This window comes from Denticeps clupeoides, chromosome 1 (genome assembly GCF_900700375.1).
Source record: "Denticeps clupeoides chromosome 1, fDenClu1.1, whole genome shotgun sequence".
In the NCBI taxonomy this organism is placed as follows: domain Eukaryota; kingdom Metazoa; phylum Chordata; class Actinopteri; order Clupeiformes; family Denticipitidae; genus Denticeps; species Denticeps clupeoides.
The window spans coordinates 32,822,271-32,844,584 of record NC_041707.1 but is presented as its reverse complement, the minus strand read 5'-3'; the positions used below and the strand labels follow the sequence as shown (position 1 = coordinate 32,844,584).

Here is a 22,314-nt window from a genome sequence, read left to right as displayed (position 1 = left end):
TGTTTTATGGCTTTCTTCAACAACGAAAAAAACTGTCCTAAAATTGTGATAAATATTGTTTTGAAAAAAGTCACAAGCAGCACTGCTCTAATATTGGTTCTTCTGGTTGCGTGTTGTTTTTATTAGTAATGGCACTACAGGTTCATATTTAGAATTTTTTTTTTTATGCAGGACATCGATGAAACCAACACACTCTGCCTTCTCTGCTTTCATGATGATGACCACTTCTATACATCCATTTATGTTTGTATATTCTTTGTTTTGGCGGATGAGGATGGTGCTCTTTTGATTCCATGTGCACGCTAATTCTTTGCAATGGTGTATGATTGATGTGTGTGCTATTAGACAGGAATTTCAATGGTGAGTGTGTTCTGCCCATGGAGTACCTGTATTTGTGAATCCATAACCAAAAAATAATAATTATGAACCAGGTGCTCATCCTTTTCCCCTGTGGTGCTGTTGGGATGCCATGGGACTGTGTCTGGTGCTACCACCCTTACTGTGAGCCCAGTTCCCTCCGACGGGCCAGCCTCACCCATGTAGGCTGCTGCCCACTGTGCTAAGATTTGTGATGTTCATGTCTGAAATGATCATGTATTTTCCTTTCCCTCTTTTTAATGTTACAAGCCTTATTTCTAATATCAGTTCATTATTTTGTATATTGTTTTTTTCTGTATCCAGTATTCTTAAATGTTTGGGAGCAAAATGTACAAGGTGCTAAATTAGTCTATTTTGAATACTGAAGCATTATATGGTATTGCGGTGTGTACTGCCTCCAGCGGTGCTCTTAACTCTTTTCTTTTTCTATTGTGCCTGAGTGCGAGTTTCCTTTAAACAATAGTATAGTAATATTTTTTTTTTTGGGGGACGGGAGGCAATTGGAATTCGAAAGTTATCGTTTAAACTTAATTTGATGTCGTAATTCACATTTAACCAGCTTGATGAGTTTGAAGCACACCTTTTCTGTTTGACCTGTTCTTTCATGTTCCTCAGAAAATGCGGATCTAAGAGAAAAGGCTGCCATAAAGAGCATTTAAAAGAGTCGTTTAATCAGTCACTACTCAAGCCACTACTCAAAGAGCTATGCAATCAAAATCTACAGGTTTAGGATGGCAGTGCTGAAACAATTGCATCACAGAAGGCAAAAATATCCTAGAAAAGTAACATTAACAATCCCCAGCTTTTATTGTGTGTCTTTTATGCACTGACGCGTTGTGCCATGTGTTTATGCTCTTCTGTTTGCCGTCAAATGCCTTGCGAGCTTGTGACTGGCTTCCTAGTGATCATTTTGAGCACTGAATGCATTGCAACTAAGACAGACGACATAGCGTTTTCAACTTTTAATGGAAACACGGTGGCATTTTGGCTCAGCCTGCTTTTGCTCTTCATGTTTCTCCTTTTCTGCCGTTGTTACCGCTGTGAGACCGAGCCTTTCCTCAAGGTGCTATGTGGTGCTATGTTCGGCATGTAGCCACCATACCAGCGTCTTAGATATGACGCTGAACAAACCAACAAAACCAACACCCCCACGTATGTTAAGTAACGGTTTGAATCATGTCGCGTTAATACCTTGAAATAACATTTATATGTTAAAAAAACAACGTATTTCTGATGGTTTGTTTTTACATTAAATTATCAGCTTTAGCATCATTTACGTTAGTTAATAAAATAAATTAAGTTTTTATGCTAACCTCATGTAAAAATGGACCGAGCCTCAGTCTGAATAGTTTTTTTTTTATTTTTGTTCTTCTAGAACACACTGCAGTTAAGCATAAAACAATACATCTTTCTTTTTTTTTTTTATGTCCTCGTATGAGAAATTACATAACTTGAAACTTGATTTAAAGGTGTATTTCTCTGCCAGCGTTTAATTCGGGGCAACAGCCATGTACTGAAAAAAAACAAAAAAAAAAAAACAACGAATTACTCAAGAGCTTCGGCACAAAATTCCAACTCTTACATACAGTGGTGCTTGAAAGTCTGTGAAACCTTTAGAACTCTTCCTGAATACTAAACCCATGTGGTCATCCTCACAAATCCTCAGTGAAACATAAATAATTAATAATTATATTGTGGGAAAACTTTATCCAGCATTTCATTACTGGGAATTGCCAATGCATATGAAATATCGCTTTCAGTATTCAGTCCGACCCCCTTGTGCTACTAAATATTTCCAGTGCTGATCAGTATTGGATATTACATTGCAATATAAGCTATGGTTGGTGTTTGCTCTGTAGTACTGTGAACATTACAGACTCCAGCACAAAATTAGTGTGGATCATAATTTCCTTGTCACCTGAGAATGCAGCCAACCTCTGCTATTAAGTGCCAGTAAAGATCCGTGCCCTCAGAACTATTTCTGCCGATTGCCCTTATTTCAGGTTAATGTTAACTTCTTTAGTCAATCCTCATATAGTCTCAGCTAAAACATAATCCTCAGCAGGAAACTCACTGAATGTCAAACCTTATATACTCCTGACCCCATGCAGCACTTGACATATAGTGCTGTGCATCAAAGGACAAAGAATGTCCCAATGACAATTATCAGGGCGTGTACTATAAAAATCTAAAAATACAATGTCCATGTAGATATAAAGTTACAACCTTATTGTGTTTACATTGCAATTTAAAATGAATGAAGGTAAACGTTACGTTACGAAACCATTATTTTAGTAGAATGCTTTTTCTTTTTTTCTTTTCAGTTTTGCTCATTGCACAATTCCAATTAAACTAGTAAGCACACAGTTTCTGATGGCAAAACGTTTGCCGCCTTGTTCTGGCCAAATTTGTCAGTTTAATGCCAAAGTTATCATGTAATTGCCTAGGCTCCTTGAAGTGTCTCACAGTGCATTTAAAACCTTGGTGCATAAACCTTGCAGATTCAGCTGAAATTGGATCTGCAATGCATGAAATATCTATTCTCATGATTTTGTAAAATGCACAATTTGCGTGAATTATTAATTGGGTTCTTCACAGCAAACCATTCATGTCCTTATGGAAAGAAATTATATTTAACTGACAATGCGGAGAGGAGGGAAATCACCATGTTGTTCACTAAGGCCACTAGGCATTACTACAACTGTGATGTACATTTTTACTTTACTGTAACTTTCTGTTGGTGAAATCATAAAGTTAGTGGGGATATGAAGAAGCGTACAGTTACATACCTCCAGAGTTTTTGTGTCAGTGATTGTACAAAATGTATTATACTGTATGAATACAGAGGTTTTATATGATATTTTACTCAGTGCAATATATTTTGACAGAAGGAAAAATTCATGGGCATTTTGTATCCTTTTGCAGTACATGAAAACAGTTCATAATTGTGTCTTCACATTAAGACTGAACCAGCGATGCTGTGTTAATAAGGTAAAACAAAGTTTCTGTCAGAATTGCACTGAGGTTTGGCTGCAGTGATGACGGGGCCAAAGCCTTGTTGTTTAATCAGGGTATACTATCACCCTTTTCTAGCAAATGCTCTCTTGACCAGGGATCACAGATTTTACCTCATTAGTCTGTCTTGCGTACATGAATTCAGCTCTCTAGATCTCTGCCTGTGAAATTGTGTGAACGAACAAAGCACTTTTTCTTCATGGCTCCTCCTAAAGTTTAAATATTTACAGAAATGCTTGCAGGCATGAGGACCATGGCACTTATTGCACATGCTTATAGAGATAAGAAGAAGCATAGGCCTATTTTTTTTTTTTGTCAAATATAATTATTTTCCAATGGCTTATACAATACGTTTTTACAATTAAAGACTTTCAATGTGTATCTAATGGCCAGACAAGGGCTAATGAAAAGCTGAAAATGAATTGCAATCTTACATTTATTTTTATATTTGGGGCTGATTCATTACCTCATTGTGAAAGAGAAGAGATCTCTTTTTCTGGAAAGATCTGTGACATTCCATAAATCTTACGGAATGTTTTATTAGATGTTCCATAGATCTCAGCATTTTATAAATAATGTCCGATTGTGGACCGATTGTCTGAGCAACATGGGGATGTTCCTTTCTCTCTGCTTTAAAAGATTGATGTTTTGAGTGTCCCCTTCCTGTTTTCAGGCCACCTAACACCACACAGTTTCTGAAATAAACTCTTATTGTGCTGTGAACATGACGGGTATAATGTGTATAATATTAAAGGAAACACTGGATGACTAGATTAAAGGTGTTGTGTATGTTTTATCCGCATACCAATACTTTGTATTCTTGTATTCATAATGTTATACTATATATATATATGTTTTTTTGTTGTTAATTTAACTAGCATTTTTGTGATTTATTTTATATGTGAAAATGTTTGTACATTTATGTCTTTGATTGTATTCATTGTATGATTTTGTACTATTACAAAGTGTTGTACGTATGTATGTATGTATAATTTAAAATTTACCTTATACTGCTTGAGGACCTTAGAATTAGTTCAGGGTGACCGTGTTGTACTCATGCTGTGAAATGAAGGCACTGATTATATGGCTACCTTTGAAGGAGAGAAAAAAAAAAACATATATTTAGTGGCAAAGAATACATGTCCAGATAAACTTGAAATAATGTTGGATGCTATTTCTGAAGCCAGACATGCTTCTTTAGTTTACATTTTGTAAAACAACCCCGAGAAGATATGCGTAGCAAAACCATGTGAAGGTGTTATAATTCCTACGTCTGTGGAAAGTGCTTTTGTTCACTGATGTGTTGTCTTGAACTTCTTATGCGTGAACTTGTAGATATATCTGTTTGTTCGCAGTCTTGGTTTGCTATAACTATGGAAGTACTGTGTTTGGATCTTCACCTCGGTGTTGGGGAATTGGCCTAAATGTTGCCAGCTATTGATTCATTTGGTCTTGACCCTATGCATCTTTCATGTTGCCCATTAACATTTTTATTTGTTTTTAAATGTTGAACCGCACAAATATTTATATAGATATGATTTAATAATGACAAATATAATGAATATTGTGCAGTGAAGGACCTGTGACAAAGTGTGTAAGATATGCAGTATTTGAGATATCTGAGAGTTACACTTCAAAATATGTAATTAGTAAAATTCCTAGTTGGTGTTTTAAAGATAAACTAAGAATTTAGTGAACATGTGTGTGTAATCTTGCATGGGAACAGTGTGTGGTGCATTAGGTGACCCTAATGTCAAAGATGTGGGTTTGGAGTGTTTTTTTTTTTTTTTTATCTGTTTTTTTTTATCTGACACTTACTTACTTATCTGGTTTTGTTATGCCTTTTGTTATTCATGAAATTCTGTGAACTTTTTCTTGAAATTATTTATAAATATATATCAAAGAATTCTGTTTCCAGGCAAATAATGGCCATTGACAGCTGGTGGTTTTGCATTCATAGAGACATATGCCTACAATACTATTTTTAACACTATATTACAGTAATAAATGCTATATTAAAGTAATAAAGTAAACAATGGGACTTCTATAATAAATCTATTCCAAATGGCATCTAATGAAATTTGATTAGTTTCTTAGCCATTCCTGTTGATCTTTTCCCACTTTTAACACTTGCACTTCTCTCAGTAAGACTGCAATTTCATGTGAAGCTGTCTTCCCCAAGGACAATAATGAATGTATGAAAATACACCCACTTAACCATTAGAAAATATATTATTATTATTATTATTATGTTTTGTTATATGAATATACTGCATATGGAAATGGAGGTGTATGCCAAGAACATGATCTGATGTATGATAGGCTAAGATAAGTTTTAATTTTTTTTTTATTACAAATGTCAGGTTCTGTTGATTGAAAAATACAAAAAGAACATGTATAGGCTCATCTGAACAAACTGCATAATGTACACAATTATTTAAATTTTGTATATTTACATTTTAATACATTATAATGCTGTGACTGAAAAGAAGAAGTAAACGAGTCATTTTGCAAAAAAAAAAAAACATTCGTGTGCTGTCATTCTTCCAAAAAAAACAACCGTGTTCGGACCTAGCAGCGATGAAGACCGACCGAGACGTGGACCGTATGGCTGCCCACTTTAATGACATTAAAAAAGATTTGGTCTGTTGTGGTCACGTGGCGGCCACTCAGGAATTGGCGTCGCCGCCGCGCACGGCCGTACGCAAACGGCGTACGTAAAGCCAAACGCGGAAAGCCCGCCCCGAAGCCGAGATCTGATTGGGCCGTTCGCCATACCTGATTTGTCCACGCGCACGCTGATTGGCCAGACGGCGCTACGCTCATCACGAGATCCTCTGCCGCCCCGCAGCCCTTTTTTTGGTGGTAGCGATACCGCAGGCCGGTGCGTATGGCCGGCCGGCGTTTCAATCAAAATGGTGGGCTGCGACAGGGCGGATGATTGGTCCGGCTTGCTGTCGCGCAGGGCTGTCAGAATAAGCTAGGGAAAAGAGGAGGGTCCAGAAGACGGTATTTTTATTTATTTCTTTGTTTCCCGTGTGGCGCAAAAACAACACAAAAAAAAAGGCACGACACGTTCACCGAGGACCCGCGTAACCCCTTTCTGTCCGACCGCCAGAGAGAAACTGGAACGTACCGCAGCGCGCGTTAACAAGCCCGAGCGAAGGGGGGGAGGATGAAGCGGCGCAATGCGGACTGCAGCAAACTCCGACGGCCGCTGAAACGGAACCGAATCACCGAGGGCATTTACGGCAGGTACGGCACCGTCTGGCGGCCGCCAGACCCGCGTCTCTCTTCTTCCCCCCCGCCGCCGCCGTCACGTTAAAAGCCCCCTTTCTCTCGGGCTGCTGGCGTTAGCGGCGTCGGCTGTTAGCCTGCCGCCGAGACGGCGACACCGGGCCTCCGGACCCAGCTGGGAGCTGCGTGGACCCGCGTCTTCTGAACAGAACCCCGCAGAGACTGTGCCGCGTATTACCGAATTGCTGCTACGTTCGTAGAATAGCGCCAATAGCCACTTTAGTTGACTGCGTTCGCCTCGTTCCTGTGTATTTCGAGGAGGAGGGGGGGGGGCACGAACGACACACACGCCTACACATGTTGCGTGGGACCTTCACGTAGGAACGATAACACGAGGGGGGTGAAACATGGTCGTATTTCATGTGCCAAGTGTGCCATTATCTAAATGGCATCGCTTTTATCAGACGCTAGTTTTCAAAGCCACTTACAGGGGACTGCAGGTTCAGGATCTGCTTCGCTGTCCAGTGCGTCACCCACTGGAACAATAACAGTTTTGCTTTATTTATTGCCACCAAATCGAAGCCTGTACCGGTCCAAGTTTGCCTTTTTTTTGTTGCTGTTGTCGTCGTACGCTTAAGTTTCTTCTTCTCTCTGTTGTTTTCCTGCAGCACTTTCCTGTACCTGAAGTTCCTTGTGGTCTGGGCGCTGGTGCTGCTGGCAGACTTTGTGCTGGAGTTCAGGTTTGAGTACCTGTGGCCGTTCTGGCTGTTCATCAGGAGCGTGTATGACTCCTTCAGGTACCAGGGCCTGGTGAGCATTCTGCATGCATACACCCCTTTTACACACGCACACACACACACACACACACACACACACACACAGACACCTTTTGCTTGTCATCAGGGCCTTCGAATGAGCAGGCGATTCATTCATCAAACATTATGACACTATTCCTTCACAGCCGGTTGTGCTTAAATGACTCATGTATAAATACTTAAATGTATGGTGAAATGATGTCGCATTTACTCAACATGCTCTCAATCATGGGCAGCAGACATCTTGAAACTGTCTGATAATTACTGACCAGTAGAAACGCCAATTTGTAATTTATGGAACAATGAATGGTCAGTCAAGTTAATTAGCTGGGTTTTCTCATTCATCATCCATGTAGTATGAATTATAGAATTGGACGTTAATTAATAAAAGGCATATTAATCATTGAGTCTTTTTTTTTTTTTTTTCCCCCTCTCCCTCTTTTTCTTCTAGGCATTTTCAGTGTTTTTTGTGTGTGTGGCGTTCACATCAGATATCATATGTCTGCTCTTCATACCTGTGCAGTGGCTCTTCTTCGCAGCCAGCACCTATGTGTGGGTGCAGTATGTTTGGCACACAGGTAAGTCCGCTCCGCAAGGGTAGAATGAAGTAGCAGAAGCGTTTCATTCAGTCCGTTCAGAAGGAAACGCAGGGGCTGCATCAGAGTTGCCACGTTATGCCTGTCATGATCCAAATTTGTGGTTGAATTTTCTGCCGTGTTGTGCTTGCTTTTCCATAAGACAAAATCACAATAAACACTCAATCCACTGCCGTCTTTACAAATGCAGCCTGCTCTCACTGATGCCAGACAAATGAAAAATGTCCTGTTACAATTAACACTTACACACGGAATGGATATTTTGTTAGGTTAAGTTTAATAATCCATTTGCATCCAGAATCATCCAAAATGATTATTCAATTAAAGGTTTATTTTCCTAATGCAATATCAGGATTTGTCTTATCAATGTCCACTCCACTGTTATGTGCTTTGTTGAGACATGCCCACATGCCGTTACTTGTGAGGCTCTATAATCTGTTTGAGTCTGGCCTTTTGGTTTGTAACCCAGCACAGACAGAAGTGTGATTTATTTCCTTCTTCTTGTGTGTGTGTGTGTGTGTGTGAGAGAGCGCAGCTGTCCTTGCTTGTCACTGCTGGTACTCAGTTTTGTAATGGCCAGATGGACCATTTAAAGGGCTAAACTGTCTTATGTACGGCAGCTTGCAGGAGAAGCACTATTTTTAAAAAAATTTTTTTTTTTATTATTGTGTTGACCATGTTCCGCACAGGTTCAGACATTTTATACCCCGTTCCCTGTGGCACATTTCCACACACAATGACCCAATAAATGTTATTCTTCAGTTTCACTTCTTTCTAGAGTAATGTACATTGTTGCATGGCTATTAGTGGGGTTTTATTTTTCCTGTTTAATCACAGGCTCAGAATCAGTAAGTAACCTGAATGTTTTCTGAATGTGCCATTAGTGATCCTGTGTAATTGAATTGCAACTTCTGCTTAACTACTTGTTCTTGTGTCTTCTGTGGCCACAATGCAATCAGATGTTTTCATTTGAACTAAAGTGAAGTGATATTATTGTGAAACACTGCAGCACAGCATACAGTGACACAACGAAATGTGTCCTCTGCTTTTAACCATCACCCTTGGTGAGCAGTGGGCAGCCATGACAGGCGCCCGGGGAGCAGTGTGTGGGGACGGCGCTTTGCTCAGAGGGACCTCAGTGGAACCTTGGCCGTTCTGGATTCGCTCCGGCAACCTCCTGATTACGGGGTCGCTTCCTTTACCACTAGGCCACCACTGCCCCCAAAAAAGCTGATACTGTGCTACTGTGTACTCTGGAGGAGCTCTGTATATAATCAATAGCTTTTGCACTGCTGAAAGGTTATCCTTAGTGTCCAGCCGTTTTGACTGGACCCGGGGAATCTATTCAGCAGTACTGAAAAGACCTAAGATAAATATAGTGATTTTTTGAAACTGTCCATGCAGTTGTGTGTCTCTGACTTCATGTTCTGATCTCTTCACAGAAAGAGGAGTGTGCCTTCCAACAGTGTCACTGTGGATACTTTTTGTGTATATAGAGGCAGCTATCAGATTCAAAGATCTGAAAAATTTTCACGTGGACCTGTGTCGTCCTTTTGCAGCACACTGGTAAGTTTGTTTTGGTTTGTTCTGATTTGGGATGGTGGATCTTTTTATGTGGCCGAATACTGTGGTTTGTCAGGATGGTGAAAGTGTGAAACTGTACTGGCGATGTAGATCAATGTAGTTATGTCTTCAGTGGACTGCATATGCAAAAAAAAAATGGAAGCATCTGCTATTAGTTTGCTTTCTAGTTACACAGGGTGTTATAAGGGGTGTTTTCCGGCACCCCTTAATATTCCAGAGTAATATGTATAATTACAATAAAAATCAATAAATAGACTAACTTCAACTTTGAACTGGTCTCCATCTTCTTTCAAAGATGTGAGTCTTCAACTGTAGTTGTGCTGTCAACTGTTCCATCACATATAACTATCAGATTTTTTGTATCCACTGTGAGACCATGGGTGGTTCAGGTTTCAACCATTTTTATAATTTTTCTTGCAGTCATTAGTAGGAGATGTAGCAAAGTTTTCTGATCCTGGGACAGATAATCGGGGAATTTGTCCAGTAGACACGTTAAAGGGTCCCAGGAAAGATTCGCTTTAAGGAACCCTTCCACGTGCCCCTTAACTTCAGTCCAAAAATGTAGAACAGTGGGACAGTCCCAGAATATGTGCGTTTGATCACCCTCAAGTCCACAGTTCCTCCAGCACTACCCCAACTCCCAGAGTGAAGAGACTTTTAGACGTCCAGTCAAATTCCTTCCACATTTGGCTCCCCACCCCCTTATGACAACCAGAACAAACACTTTTCCAAGTATCATCATCCTATGTCACATTGAGTTCCATTTCCCATTGTTGCTTTATATATTGGTATTATCCGACATATCCTTCATCAGTTTGCAGTACAGCAGATACATTTTAAACAGCTTTATGTATTGTGATGACTGATCTCTTACTTCTGCCCTCAGCATTGGCTACCCGGTGGTGACACTGGGCTTTGGCTTTAAAAGCTATGTAAGCTACAAGATGCGCCTGCGGAAGCAGAAGGAGGTGCAGAAAGAGAATGAGTTTTACATGCAGCTCCTGCAGCAGGCCCTCCCACCAGAACAGCAGCTGCTCCAGAGACAGGAACGCGAGGCAGACGAAGGTGAGGAACCACATTTATGTCTTGGGACCTTTTTTCCTTGTAGATGGTTGTAAAGAGCTCCAATGAGGGAAGAGAAGACCTTATAGTTGTTAAAATACCTTTATTTTGCACTTTAGGTTTTATGTCAAATGGAAGATGACTGACTATTTTACTTCTTCCCTGTGTCAGCTAAAGGCTCGTCTGAGGGCGACTCCCAGATACCCATATCACAGAACGGAGGGCCGGCGTCAGGTAAGAAGCTCCCATCAGGACCCCTGCCAGAGCTGGAGTACAGAGAGAAAGGGAAGGAGGGGAAGAAACAACAGCAGCAGCAGCAACACAACATCATGCCGTCAGCGGACTGTAAGCTGCCGGAAGTGGAGTATATGGAGAACCACGTGAACGGTGGCAAAAGACTGAGCAGCGAGCTGCTGCTGGGCAGCACGGAGAACCTGCTGCTCAGGGAGGACAATTCTTCCTCCTCGTCCTCATCGTCCTCGTCTTTATCCTCCAACTGCACCTCCAAAAACTGCAAGAATGGAGGGGGCGGTGGGGTGGGCGGCTCGTCGCCGTGCAGAGCAGCCAATGGCAGTGTGCCCTATTCGGCACCACCACCCTCCTCTTCCTCGTCCAACACAGGAAAGTCAGACAGGAAGCAGAAGGGCGGGGCTAAGGGTCCAGGCACATCACAGAACAGAGAAACAATTGAGTGCTGCATCCCCAACAATCAGCTCAACAAGCCAGAAGCACTGCTCAGGTAGGTGCTAGGGATTAAAAACAATAGTTAATAGTTAAACTACAATAGTAAATAGTTCAATAGCTCACAATAATAGTCATTTGTCTGCAATACAATCTTAATTTCTTCCTACCTGAAGGAAATAAAAATATTTGCACATTATGATACATCACCAAAGGAAATATCATTAGATGTTGGCCATTTGTCCCACCCCTAATACACTCCAGTACTTTTTTTTGCAATTCTGATTTTGTCTGTGCCCACATTTAGTTGTATGCCAGGCCCCAATTCAGTTAGACTCTAAGGTGAGTTGTTCTGAATTTATTTTAGAACTTTATCTTTAAGAATTTAGTAGCATCGAAAAAACATTTATTTTCTGAAAAATGCATTGTAAATTTTTACATACCCCTTGCTTGGTGTTCTGTGGGCACTATAGTCGACTAGGGTGATAAGTCCATGTTTGGGAGGACCCTTTGAGCCAGGATTTGAAAACTACTATTTCATGACTATAATGATCTTAATGATCTGGCACAAGTAGAGCAGTGTGTGGGAACAGTGCTTTGCTCAGTGTCAGATGTGAACCGGCAACTTTCTGATTACGGGGGCGCTGTCTTGGAACAACCATTTGTTCACTGTCTCTCTGACTTCTCCAGGCTGGAGCAGGACATGAAGAGGCTGAAGGCAGAGCTGCAGGCCAGTCGTCAGGTGGAGCAGGACCTGCGAGGACAACTTGGTTCAGTGGGCAGCGCTGAGCGCAGCGTCCGGTCTGAGCTGGGACAGCTTCGCCAGGAGAACGAGCTCCTGCACAACAAGTGAGTCTCCCCTCTCAAGGGCCAGTGTGAAGTTCTGTCATCATCCCGTGCCTTCACTGTGCAAAGTTCTCATTCTCAGTATTTGCCCATGAAGCCACTTGTTTAGGGCTCATCATCCTGTTAAATTTAATGACCTCCGAGCTAATCACAGCCTAGGTGTGGTGGCCTTTAGCTGTGGTGGTCAAGCTGGATGAATTGGCTACTATAGAATTTCCTCATACGAGGACCTTTCATATTGCAATGGATGTCTAATTCAGTGCATTAGAATGAACCATGTTGTTGCTTTGTCCGTCTGTGCGTGAAGACTACACAGTGCGGTACAAGCAAAGCAGAAGGATAAACAGACGTTGGGGCAACTGGAGAAGCGCCTGAAGGCTGAACAGGAAGCACGGGCGACAGCCGAGAAGCAGCTGAGTGAAGAGAAGAAAAGGAAGAAGCTGGAGGAGGCCACGGCTGCCCGTGCTGTCGCGCTCGCAGCTGCATCCAGGTACATTAAACCTTATTATTATATTACACTACGCCATAGCACCTCAGTATGACAAAGCTGGACGTTATGGTTGTCGAGTTGCTGTACAATGCCGTGTGGATTGATTGTTGAACAAGTTGCCGAACTGCAACTGATGAAGGTGTTCTCTTTCAGAGGAGAAGGAACAGAAGTTCTGCGTAGGCGAATCGGAGAGCTGGAGATGGAGTGTAAGAAACTCGCAAAGGACATCAAGCTGAAGGAGGACCAGATCCGAGAGATGGAGCTCAAAGTACAGGTGACTTGTTGATCTCACACCCACTGTCCTTACAGAGGGATCACTTCTGTACACCCTGAGATTCACGAACACAGACACAGACATGCTCTTCCTCAATTCCAGGAGCTTCATAAGTATAAGGAGAATGAGAAGGACACCGAGGTGCTGATGTCAGCACTGTCTGCAATGCAGGATAAGACACAGCACCTGGAGAACAGCCTAAGTGCAGAGACCAGGATCAAACTAGACCTCTTCTCAGCACTGGGGGATGCCAAAAGACAGCTGGAGATTGCACAAGGTATGTCTTAAGTTTTGAGAAGTAGTTTCAGAGTCAGAAGGAGATTTTTTTTTTAGAATTATTTATTTATTTTCTCTCATCTCATTTTTTTTTTCACAAGTTATTATAAAAACATACATTAAAGACTATAGGCGATATGTTATACAACATACATTGATACACTCAATTATCTTCGTTCTCTTCAAACAGATCTATATTTTGGATGAATTTCATAAATGGTTTCCTGCCTGGTGTTACATGTCTGCGTTGTAGTAATCTACACATACAGTTTGCCTGTCTTTTTCCAGAAATTTCAGATTCTAAATCTACCCTCCATGCGTCAAATTTATACAATTAATTTTCAGCTGATCCAGATACTAGCTCTGCTAGTTATAGTGGTCTGAAATTATTCCTTTTCTTAAATGATCCTTGAACAGAAGTTCCTCTGTTGAGGTTTTCCTAGTATGTCTTTCATTTCCTTTTATATATACAACTCCTAAATTGAAGGTACTTATAGAAATGTTTATTGGTAAGTTTATATTTGTTTCTGAACCCTTCGAATGACTTCATTCTATCAGGTTGATACAGTCTTTATACCTTTTAAGACCCAACCCTTCAAACCGGGATCTGCGCATCCAGGTACAAACCTTTTGGTTGGCCCATATCGGAGGTTAACTGAGACAGGGAAGGTGGTACCCATGAATATTTGTGAACATTATGCCAAATGTTTATCATATTTTTTGTGTTTTCGTAGTTGTCCCGTAGTAGTAGTGTAGTGTCTGAGTACAGGTATGAGTGGAAGGGTAGCTTTAAACCTTGTGCTTCCATTTCTACCCAATTTGGACAGTCTTTCTAAGAAAACTAGAACACAGACCTCAGCTGTACAGCCCAATAATACAACTTAATAAACTCAACCTGACTCTTCTTTTAATCCATACAAATTGCACAAATAGATTTTTCATCATTTAAAGAAAATCTTTTGGCAATGGCATATGTAAAACCGGTCATGGCTGCCCACTGTTCACTAAGGTGATTTTGTTAAACGCAGGCCCTGGAATCATAAGGTCACTAAGGTGCCACTGAGCAAAGTACCGTCCCCACACTCTGCTCCCCGGGCGCCTGCCCACTGCTCACTAAGGGTGATTGGTTAAAAGCAGAGGACACATGTCATTGTGTGCACAGTGTTCTGTGCTGCAGTGTATCACTTCATTTTCAATTTTCACTTACTTTCTAAACAAGGGGCTTTGTTTCTAACGCGAGGTCAAAGACACCTCAGGATCAACATAAATAGATACATGATCATTAATATTACTGATGATTGCACATATGACACATTGACAGGCGTGGGATTAAATCATCCCATTGCATGCTTAATTATAAATTATTGAACATCGCGTACTGGGTGGCAGTTAGTTTCTCTTTAAGACACAGATGTTGAACTTTTGGTTTTGAAATGTAAGGGAGCTTTCACACCTACAGGCATTTGTACACTTGAATCGAACTCAACTATTTCCCCCCTTGGTGCGATTCATTCTGTCCAGTGTGAACAGTAATCGCTCTCGATTCTGGGACCACATGATTTGAGAACAGTGACTTATGGGTAGTTTTCAATGTCGTTTTTATTTCATTTAAACTTAAATGTAACTAATGGTTCTTTTCTGTTTTATCTATTAGACTAGTCATACCTTACCCCACGCTTAGATCAATTTTGAAAATAGTGCCCTAATTGGAAGTTAATACAGAGCCTAACTGTAGTTGTCACTGTTGTTGAGAATAGCGTTGTCTTACATTAAAACTATTGTGTTTTGGTAACTGTGTGTATATTGTTGTTGATAGGCCAGATCCTGCAGAAGGACCAGGAAATAAAGGAACTGAAGCAGAAGATTGCAGAAGTGATGGCGGTCATGCCCAGCATCACATACTCTGCAGAAGCCAGCAGCATGAGCCCTGTCGCCCCACACTACTCCTCTAAATTCATGGACACCAGCAGCCCCTCAGGCCTGGACCCCAATGCCTCTGTGTATCAGCCCCTCAAGAAATGATTTTTTTTTTTTTTTTTTTGGTGGGCAGATCCTGAACGATTCTGCTTGTCAGTGACTGAGAAGGTTTTTTTGTCTTCTATCCAAGATCAGAAGGATGTTGTATTGTGTGACTGTATTTGTTGTAGAAAAAAAAACTGAAAAAAAGACAGTGGACATCACTTGGAATGGGATAAGTATTGAAACCTCACAGAAAAGTTTTTGTCAAAGTACAGAGTTGCCTCAGCAATGCATTTTTCTCAGCCCACAAAATATGAAATTGCTGGCCATTCATATTTTTATCATTTTAAAGAGTTCTTTATTGGTGCAAAATTATTCTTTATCCTTTAAATTTTTCAAAATGCAAGTGAATGGTCAAACCAATGGTCAACAAGTTTTTCTAACATTCGATCAATTGGAACTTCAGCTACCCCCAACTCCTATATTATAGCTGTAATGGATTCCAACTACTTCATGGACTTCTAGTTAACTTTATACACCAATCTGAATCTATCAGTGCCTTAGGACAGGACTGCATCAGACAACCATAAACTCCCCCATGCTTCACCAAACCCAGCCCCATCAGAACTGAGATTAGACTTCAGCTGCCGGCTTGAGGGAGGCTGGTCATTTATCAATGCGAGTTTAAAAGAATCTGTATACATTCAGTTTAGTTTTAGGCCACACCCACAATTTTACATAATCAATTCACATTGCTTCAGGTTAGTACAGTTCATAACCACATGAGCTCCATTGCTAATATAAATACTAGGGGTTTGTATTGGCAAGGATCTCATGGTACAGTACACGGGTCACAATACAATTATATTACGAAATTACAAGATGCTGTGATCAGTCTGTCAAGTTTTGCGATTTCACTCCTGAAATGCCGAGCTGTAATTCAAAGTACCCAGCTGTACAGCGCCATCTACAGGAGTGGAGGTTGTAGTCACACGCTTATTTGCAACTTCACTGGCCTCACTAAAGAAAACGCTTGACATCACCACCTGGTGGGCTAAATTTGTATACAAATTTATCAATATTTGATGTCCCCGTATCAATACAATACCACCACATAAAATATGCAGATATATTGAAATATGTATCCATATTTTCTAACACCCCTAATAAGTACAATCAACTTTATTATGGACAGGACATATCACTTTAAATGTGAGGCAAGCCAGTTTGCAGTGTTCTGTAGGCCTTGATAAATGTAGGACAATCTCATCTTTAGCAACTGATCTACATCACATAATAATATGAGAGGAAAATATTACAGAAATGACCATGGCATGAACTTGGTCGCTGTGAGTGAACACATTTTATTTAAAAGTGTTTTCAGCATCACTCCTTCATACAGAAGTGTGGTGTGTGCCATAGCCAAGCCTGGCAGTATACAGACAACTACATATTGATAAATATGGAGATTACCCTAGTTTATTCAAGGTATTATAATAATATAAACTACAAGTATACACAAATTACCGTGTAGATTGCATCCGTGTTTAGGAATTGTAAAGAAAAGTATTGTGAGCAAGTATTACCCACATCCCATGCTGAATGGCCTAATTATGGTTTGAATCCTGAAGTATTTTGCCATTTTCCGACTGGACATGAACAAACCCCACCTGATGGTGATGGGAATGTCTCCATAACATCTCCTGCTAACAAATCGCAAGATGAACACGCAGCCTCCCTCTTTTCTACTGCCATAGCAGTACCACACAATTACAGTTTGCTTGCTTTTGCATTTAACTTTGCATTTCCAATGATCTTTTAAAACCGAATGTTTTGAGCCAGCGCATGCAAAGCTCAAAGAACGGCAAACCTCCGTCTTCTGCTCTTTCTGTTCATCTGTTTGAGACCAAGGCCTCTGGCTCTCCCTACAAGCGAATGTTCAGTGCTGAATTTCTTGTGCCAAGCCCTTGAAGTCTCTCAGTTTTGTGAGTGTTGTGTTGGAACATAGTGGTTGTTTTATAGCTAAATGTTGAGCTGAGAGCAGAAGGTTAATATGGAAGTCAGAGGTTTCATTTAATTTTTTTTTTTTTTTACAAAAGTATTACAGTCCTTTATGTTTACGTACCACCTGCATTTGGGGGGACACTTTGACGCTGATGTACAATTCATTTTGCGGATTTTTTTTCATTTAATGCTCCAGTGGGCTTCTTCCAGACATGATCTCAGCAGCAAGCTCATTCTGTGAGGTTTTCAAGGAATTAAAGACATTTTTTTTCTTTCAAAGGATTCAGACTGTGGTGTTTTTTTTTTTTTAGCAGGTCAATTAAACTCCTCATTATCACAACCTGAAATGTAAGAGACTAATGCAGAATTTCCCATGATTGCTGTTTCGATGTTCTAAACAAGTTTCAGGTCATTTTCATCACAATGAAGAGAGGTTTTCCATAAACACAGATTTTTTTGGTTTGGGAAGTTGTTTTAATATGACATGATTCCACCACAAGAGCGCACTAATGAACTTCCACGTGAATGTCGACTATGGGTAATATGGAAAATATTCAGTTTTGTGCCAAAAGCCAGTTGTAGTCAAAGAAGAACTGAAAGTAATGTCAGACTACATGCTGACCTTTATCAAATGTAAGATGGTTCTTTTTAAAATTTGGATCTCTTCACATCTTTCGATGACACTCATAGCTTCAGTGCTGTCTCTTTGCATATTGTTAAGAATACGTTCAGGCTTCTCTCACTCTTTTATTTTGAGGAGCTTTAACTTTTCTACAGGCTTCTTCAAAAAGGGATTAGGAAGTGACGCCTGAGTGAGAGAATTAAATATGAATAAGCATCTGGTCTCAGTGACTCTGAGAACAGGCAGGGCCTCAGGCCATCACTGGGGGGCTCACACCGAGTGATGGAGATGCACACGGACAGAGGCACATTTAACTCAAATTTGCCACCATGGCAACTGCACGCTCTGCTCAACTGACCACTAATGTGTGAGCTCTCAGCAGCACGAGGCAAGATTAGCTGTTCAAATTTCCTGCCATGATACAGCCGCTCTCTAAAACAAAGGCCATTTTATTTTCTAATCCAGATTTTCATTAACCCAGATGTATTTAGCACATTCGTTAACAAAAACGTGCTGCAACACAATGGTATTTGTACAAGAATTCATAAAATCTTTTTAAAAAAGCAATACTTGTTATACAGATTTTTATTTTCCTGACATGCCTGTGGTTATAAGATGAATTTATCTGGAAGATTAATCTATTTTGACTAAGGTCAGTTGTGAAATTCAAGTCCAAGTTCATGGAATCCGAAACAGACTTCATCGAAGCAGACGTCACCAACTCCGAATGTGACCTGTGATCCCACCAATATGGCCAAAGTGCTGCTTGTTCAGGCCAGAGGCATGGACCAGAAGGATTTTCGTATGGTCAGTTCTGCCTAGGGTGTAGATGCCAGAGCTGGTCTGCAGAAACATTGGCCATGTGAAGAGATGCAGCTCGCTTGTGAAGTTAATGATGTCTCCCAACCACTTTCGGCAACTCCTGCCATTGACCACAAGATGGCAGTGTTTACCTGGTATCCACAATAACAGAACCACGCGACCAAAACATGCATTTTACTGTTAAACACAGGCATCACAATTGAAATACTCTGTTCCTCGGAGGACTGTAAACTGCACCGCCTTTAAGCTGTTGCATGTGCATTAGTCAGGGTGCAGGGCTGGATTTTCTACATGCCTTTGTCTTGAGCAAGCGTGACCAAGTGAAGCATGCTAGTAAAAGAGACCTGTATATCCAGTATGAGGAAAACATCAAGATTCTATTTTGAACTAATGTCTCTGTTTTCTCTGCCTGGATATAAATCAAATGCGTTCAGGTGGTCTGTGCTGATTACAATCAGTAGTTATAGGGACAGTCCCCCAGGAGACACTCAGGTTTAGGTGTCTTGCTAAGTGGGGTTTGAACCTGTCACTTTGTGGTCCTCTGGATCTGATAACCTCATGCTTATAAAAAGTATTGATTTAATCGGTTATTACAATTCTTGCCTTTTCTCAAGTGAGATAAATATTACCTGGAATGCCATTTGCTTGCATTAAGTCGCACTTGCAAGCTGTTGAGCCGGTTAACGCCAGGGTTGCCAGTTATTACAAGTCTAACAAAAATGTTACAAATATCACACCTCTCGTTCACGTCCAGTGATGCCATCTTTTTTTTTTTGTATTGTCCCTGGCATCATTAACAGAGTGAGAAGGGGTGAGCAGGGTCAACAAACAGTTTAGACTCAAAGGTCGGTTAAAGCAAGCGGACTTGGCAACCGCGAGTGGCCCCGGGGCGGCGCAGCGGCGGTCGACACGCCCGTCAGGCCCCGCCCATCGCGGCGGCCACGCAGCCCGTCATGTGCATTTTGGTCCGAGCCATTTACATAGCGAACGCCGCCCACCCCTGCCCAGCATGACCGTCCGTCCGGCCCGGTCGCCCGTGAAAAGGGGAGCAAAGGCGAGCTGCGGTGGGAAAGTTCGGCGGTGACGAGCCGGAGAGTGGCCCCGCGGCTCCGGACGGTGAACTATGGACGCGCTGAAGTCGGCAGGACGAGCCATAATCCGGAGTCCGAGCATCGCCAAACAGTCGTGGGCTTCGGGCAGACATAAAAGTAAGTTTCACTGATTTCCGTGCGACGAAATTACGACTTTTCAATGTTTCTTTTTTTTTTTTTTTTTTTACCCCGCCACCTTCCCGAAATGGTGGCCGTGCGGGAGTTGCTCCGCGCGTTTACTCCCGTGTATCATTAACCCAACTCGAACCCCCCCTGCACCCCGGCTACTCCCGTCTCCTCCGGTTTTACGCCAGACTCCACACAAAGCGACGTGTTCCAACAAGTTCTGCCCGCGGTCGTGGCCAGCCGTGCCGCTTCCGAGGCTGCTGACAGGAAGACATGCTAACTTCACAACGCCGCGTGTCGCCGGGGGACTGGCTGCGCCGCTCCGGCTCGAATAAACACCGAACAAGCAACGCTAAATAAATACCCCGGAGTCGTGAAGACGCACCGCCGAGAGAACGTGTCCGGGTGTTGACCCGACCCGGGCTTCTATTCTCCGCTCCGGACGTGTCACGGTCCCCCGCCGCTAGCTTTCTAGCGTCCCGTCGGGCCACGGGTCTGAGACGGAGATGGAAACTTCGCTCTCCCACTTTCTCGTCTTTCTTTTCAGTTTTCTGTCGGATAGTCAGGCGTGGATCTGAAAGCGTGTCACCCACGTTGACAGGTCACGCCTAATCCCACCTGGAGTGATTGTTGTCCGTGGATGTGGCTTTTAAGTGCTTCTGAGGAGGCTGCCTGTCGTCATGGAGATGGCATCTGGTTGTGAACTGGTCATCCCAAGTGTTTACTTTTTGTCGGAATTGACCGACAGTGATTTCTTGGCGATTTATCATTTATTTTGTAAATTTAGACAATTGCCTGATCAGTAGTGAAGTGAAGTGATTGTCATTGTGATACACAGCATCACATTGTGCACACAGTGAACTGTGTCCTCTGCATTTAACCCATCACCCTTGGTGAGCAGTGGGCAGCCATGACAGGCGCCCGGGGAGCAGTGTGTGGGTACGGTGCTTTGTGGCACATTGGCGGGTCGGGATTCGAACCGGCAACTTAAAGATTACAGGGCCACTTCCTTAACCACTAGGCCACCACTGCGCCTGTTAAAGTTAGAGGCAGTTCCACCCCCACCCCCCAGAGCAACGCAGGGTTAAGTGTCTCGCCCAGGAACACGGTGGTAGTTAGTGATGTCTGAACCACCCCTTTTTACTCCTTTTTACCCCTTCCTGACCATGTTGTGGTAGATATATTATGTGTGCATTTATTTACTTCAATTCAGACCATGTTTAAAATTGGACTCACTGTGTTGTAGTACAAATCTAGTTAAATCCTTCAGGACAGACTTGTAACTACGTCTGATGGTCATGGCTGGATTTGAGGACGTTAACATTGATTTTTTTTTATTTTCAAATTTATTCTCTGTTCTGAGCATGGCTTTCTGCAGGTCTCCTCAACTTGGTTACTGCATGACAGCCACGCACAAGACATCCCAGGGTTGCTAGGTGATGAGTTTTTGGATGCTGATGGGTGGTGGGGGATGGTGCAACCATTGTTGGGATTTTTTTTTTTTCCTGGGTCCTTTTGTCATCAGCCTTTTCACCCTGACATCGCAGCATTTTTGCTTTAAAATAAGAAGAAACTGCGTGTCAAAAAAAAAAAAAAAAAAACGCACCAAAACATGCCAGCGCAGAGCGCTATATTTATGCAGCGCCGCATGGTTTTATGAGCCGCTCGGCGGCCTGTTTACGGCCCGGCGACGATGATAATTAGCGCTCCGTGTAGTTCCTGGCTCCTGCTGCCGCCGCTTTGATCTCTGGCCCTGCTACCTGGGTGCAGCGGCGGCCGGCATTCTGCCGGGCTGCACATCCCCACTCTGCAGCAACGTGGCTCAGACTGGATTATCTGATGGGTGGTGACCTTATTGTCTGAATTCATGAGGGAACCCCACCCCCATCGTATGGACGGCCGGTTTTTGACCACCGGCTCCACCCCGGGTTATCAGGGGCGAATATCTTGCAGAGGGTATCAGTGGGATGGAACCGGAGACGATTTGGAGACGTTCTCCGGAGAGAGCGCGTCGAGGATCCCATGGTGAGCTCCCCCCCCCCAGGTTCTGAGAACACTGGTGTGGGTTGTTGAGGATGTGGAACAGTGTGACCAGCCCTTTTTTTTTGTCGTCTGTGGCACAAGCAGGCCTTTTCTCTTAGTGAGAACCCGTCCTCGTCTCTGAACTTGACCTTGGGGTGGGGAACAGACTGGAAGCCACCAATACCCCCTTGTAGTGTCTGCAAAGAGTCAGATATTGTGTACCCTCTTGGGAAAATATTGCATTTTTTTATCGGTAAAGAGCATTTGTGGCAGTTGATAATGTATGATGTCTCCTAATTAATATTTTAATGCTGGTGGTTTTGTCTGTATTATTGTAACTGTCTCATCAGGAACCCTGCTGTCGCTGACTGCCGATTAGTTAAGTGAAATGCATTCATTTTTATTGTTTTACTC

The 22,314-nt window shown here is 42.2% G+C and overlaps 2 protein-coding genes and 1 long non-coding RNA gene across 6 annotated transcripts in view; 2 read left to right on the top strand and 1 right to left on the bottom strand.

The window, feature by feature from the left end:
* Positions 1 to 1,859: 1,859 nt before the first annotated feature.
* LOC114791723 (uncharacterized) lies at positions 1,860 to 6,202 on the bottom strand. The gene is made up of 3 exons (XR_003750039.1): positions 6,172 to 6,202; positions 4,398 to 4,484; positions 1,860 to 1,891 (listed from the first exon to the last, which is right to left on the bottom strand). It is a non-coding gene; the product is annotated as an uncharacterized LOC114791723 (long non-coding RNA).
* Positions 6,203 to 6,293: 91 nt separating this feature from the next.
* On the top strand, positions 6,294 to 17,499 carry maco1b (macoilin 1b). 2 transcript variants are annotated; one of them, XM_028982187.1, is made up of 12 exons: positions 6,294 to 6,402; positions 6,512 to 6,648; positions 7,299 to 7,440; positions 7,897 to 8,023; positions 9,484 to 9,607; positions 10,512 to 10,690; positions 10,859 to 11,426; positions 12,059 to 12,217; positions 12,522 to 12,704; positions 12,858 to 12,978; positions 13,081 to 13,255; positions 15,071 to 15,276. In XM_028982187.1, exons 2-12 carry the CDS (start codon positions 6,569 to 6,571, stop codon positions 15,274 to 15,276), a joined length of 2,064 nt encoding a protein of 687 aa, XP_028838020.1. In that variant the 5' UTR covers positions 6,294 to 6,402; positions 6,512 to 6,568. The 2 variants fall into 2 exon arrangements, with proteins under 2 accessions (XP_028838020.1, XP_028838021.1); XM_028982188.1 differs by having other exon boundaries at positions 6,332 to 6,648; positions 15,071 to 17,499.
* Positions 17,500 to 19,586: 2,087 nt separating this feature from the next.
* Positions 19,587 to 22,314, top strand: part of ldlrap1b (low density lipoprotein receptor adaptor protein 1b) — a 33,625-nt gene continuing 30,897 nt past the window's right edge. For all 3 annotated transcript variants that reach the window (XM_028993120.1, XM_028993123.1, XM_028993110.1), the window contains exon 1: positions 19,587 to 19,869. In XM_028993120.1, coding sequence (XP_028848953.1) covers positions 19,785 to 19,869 — 85 coding nt within the window. In that variant the 5' untranslated portion in view covers positions 19,587 to 19,784. The remainder of the gene's footprint in view (positions 19,870 to 22,314) is intronic.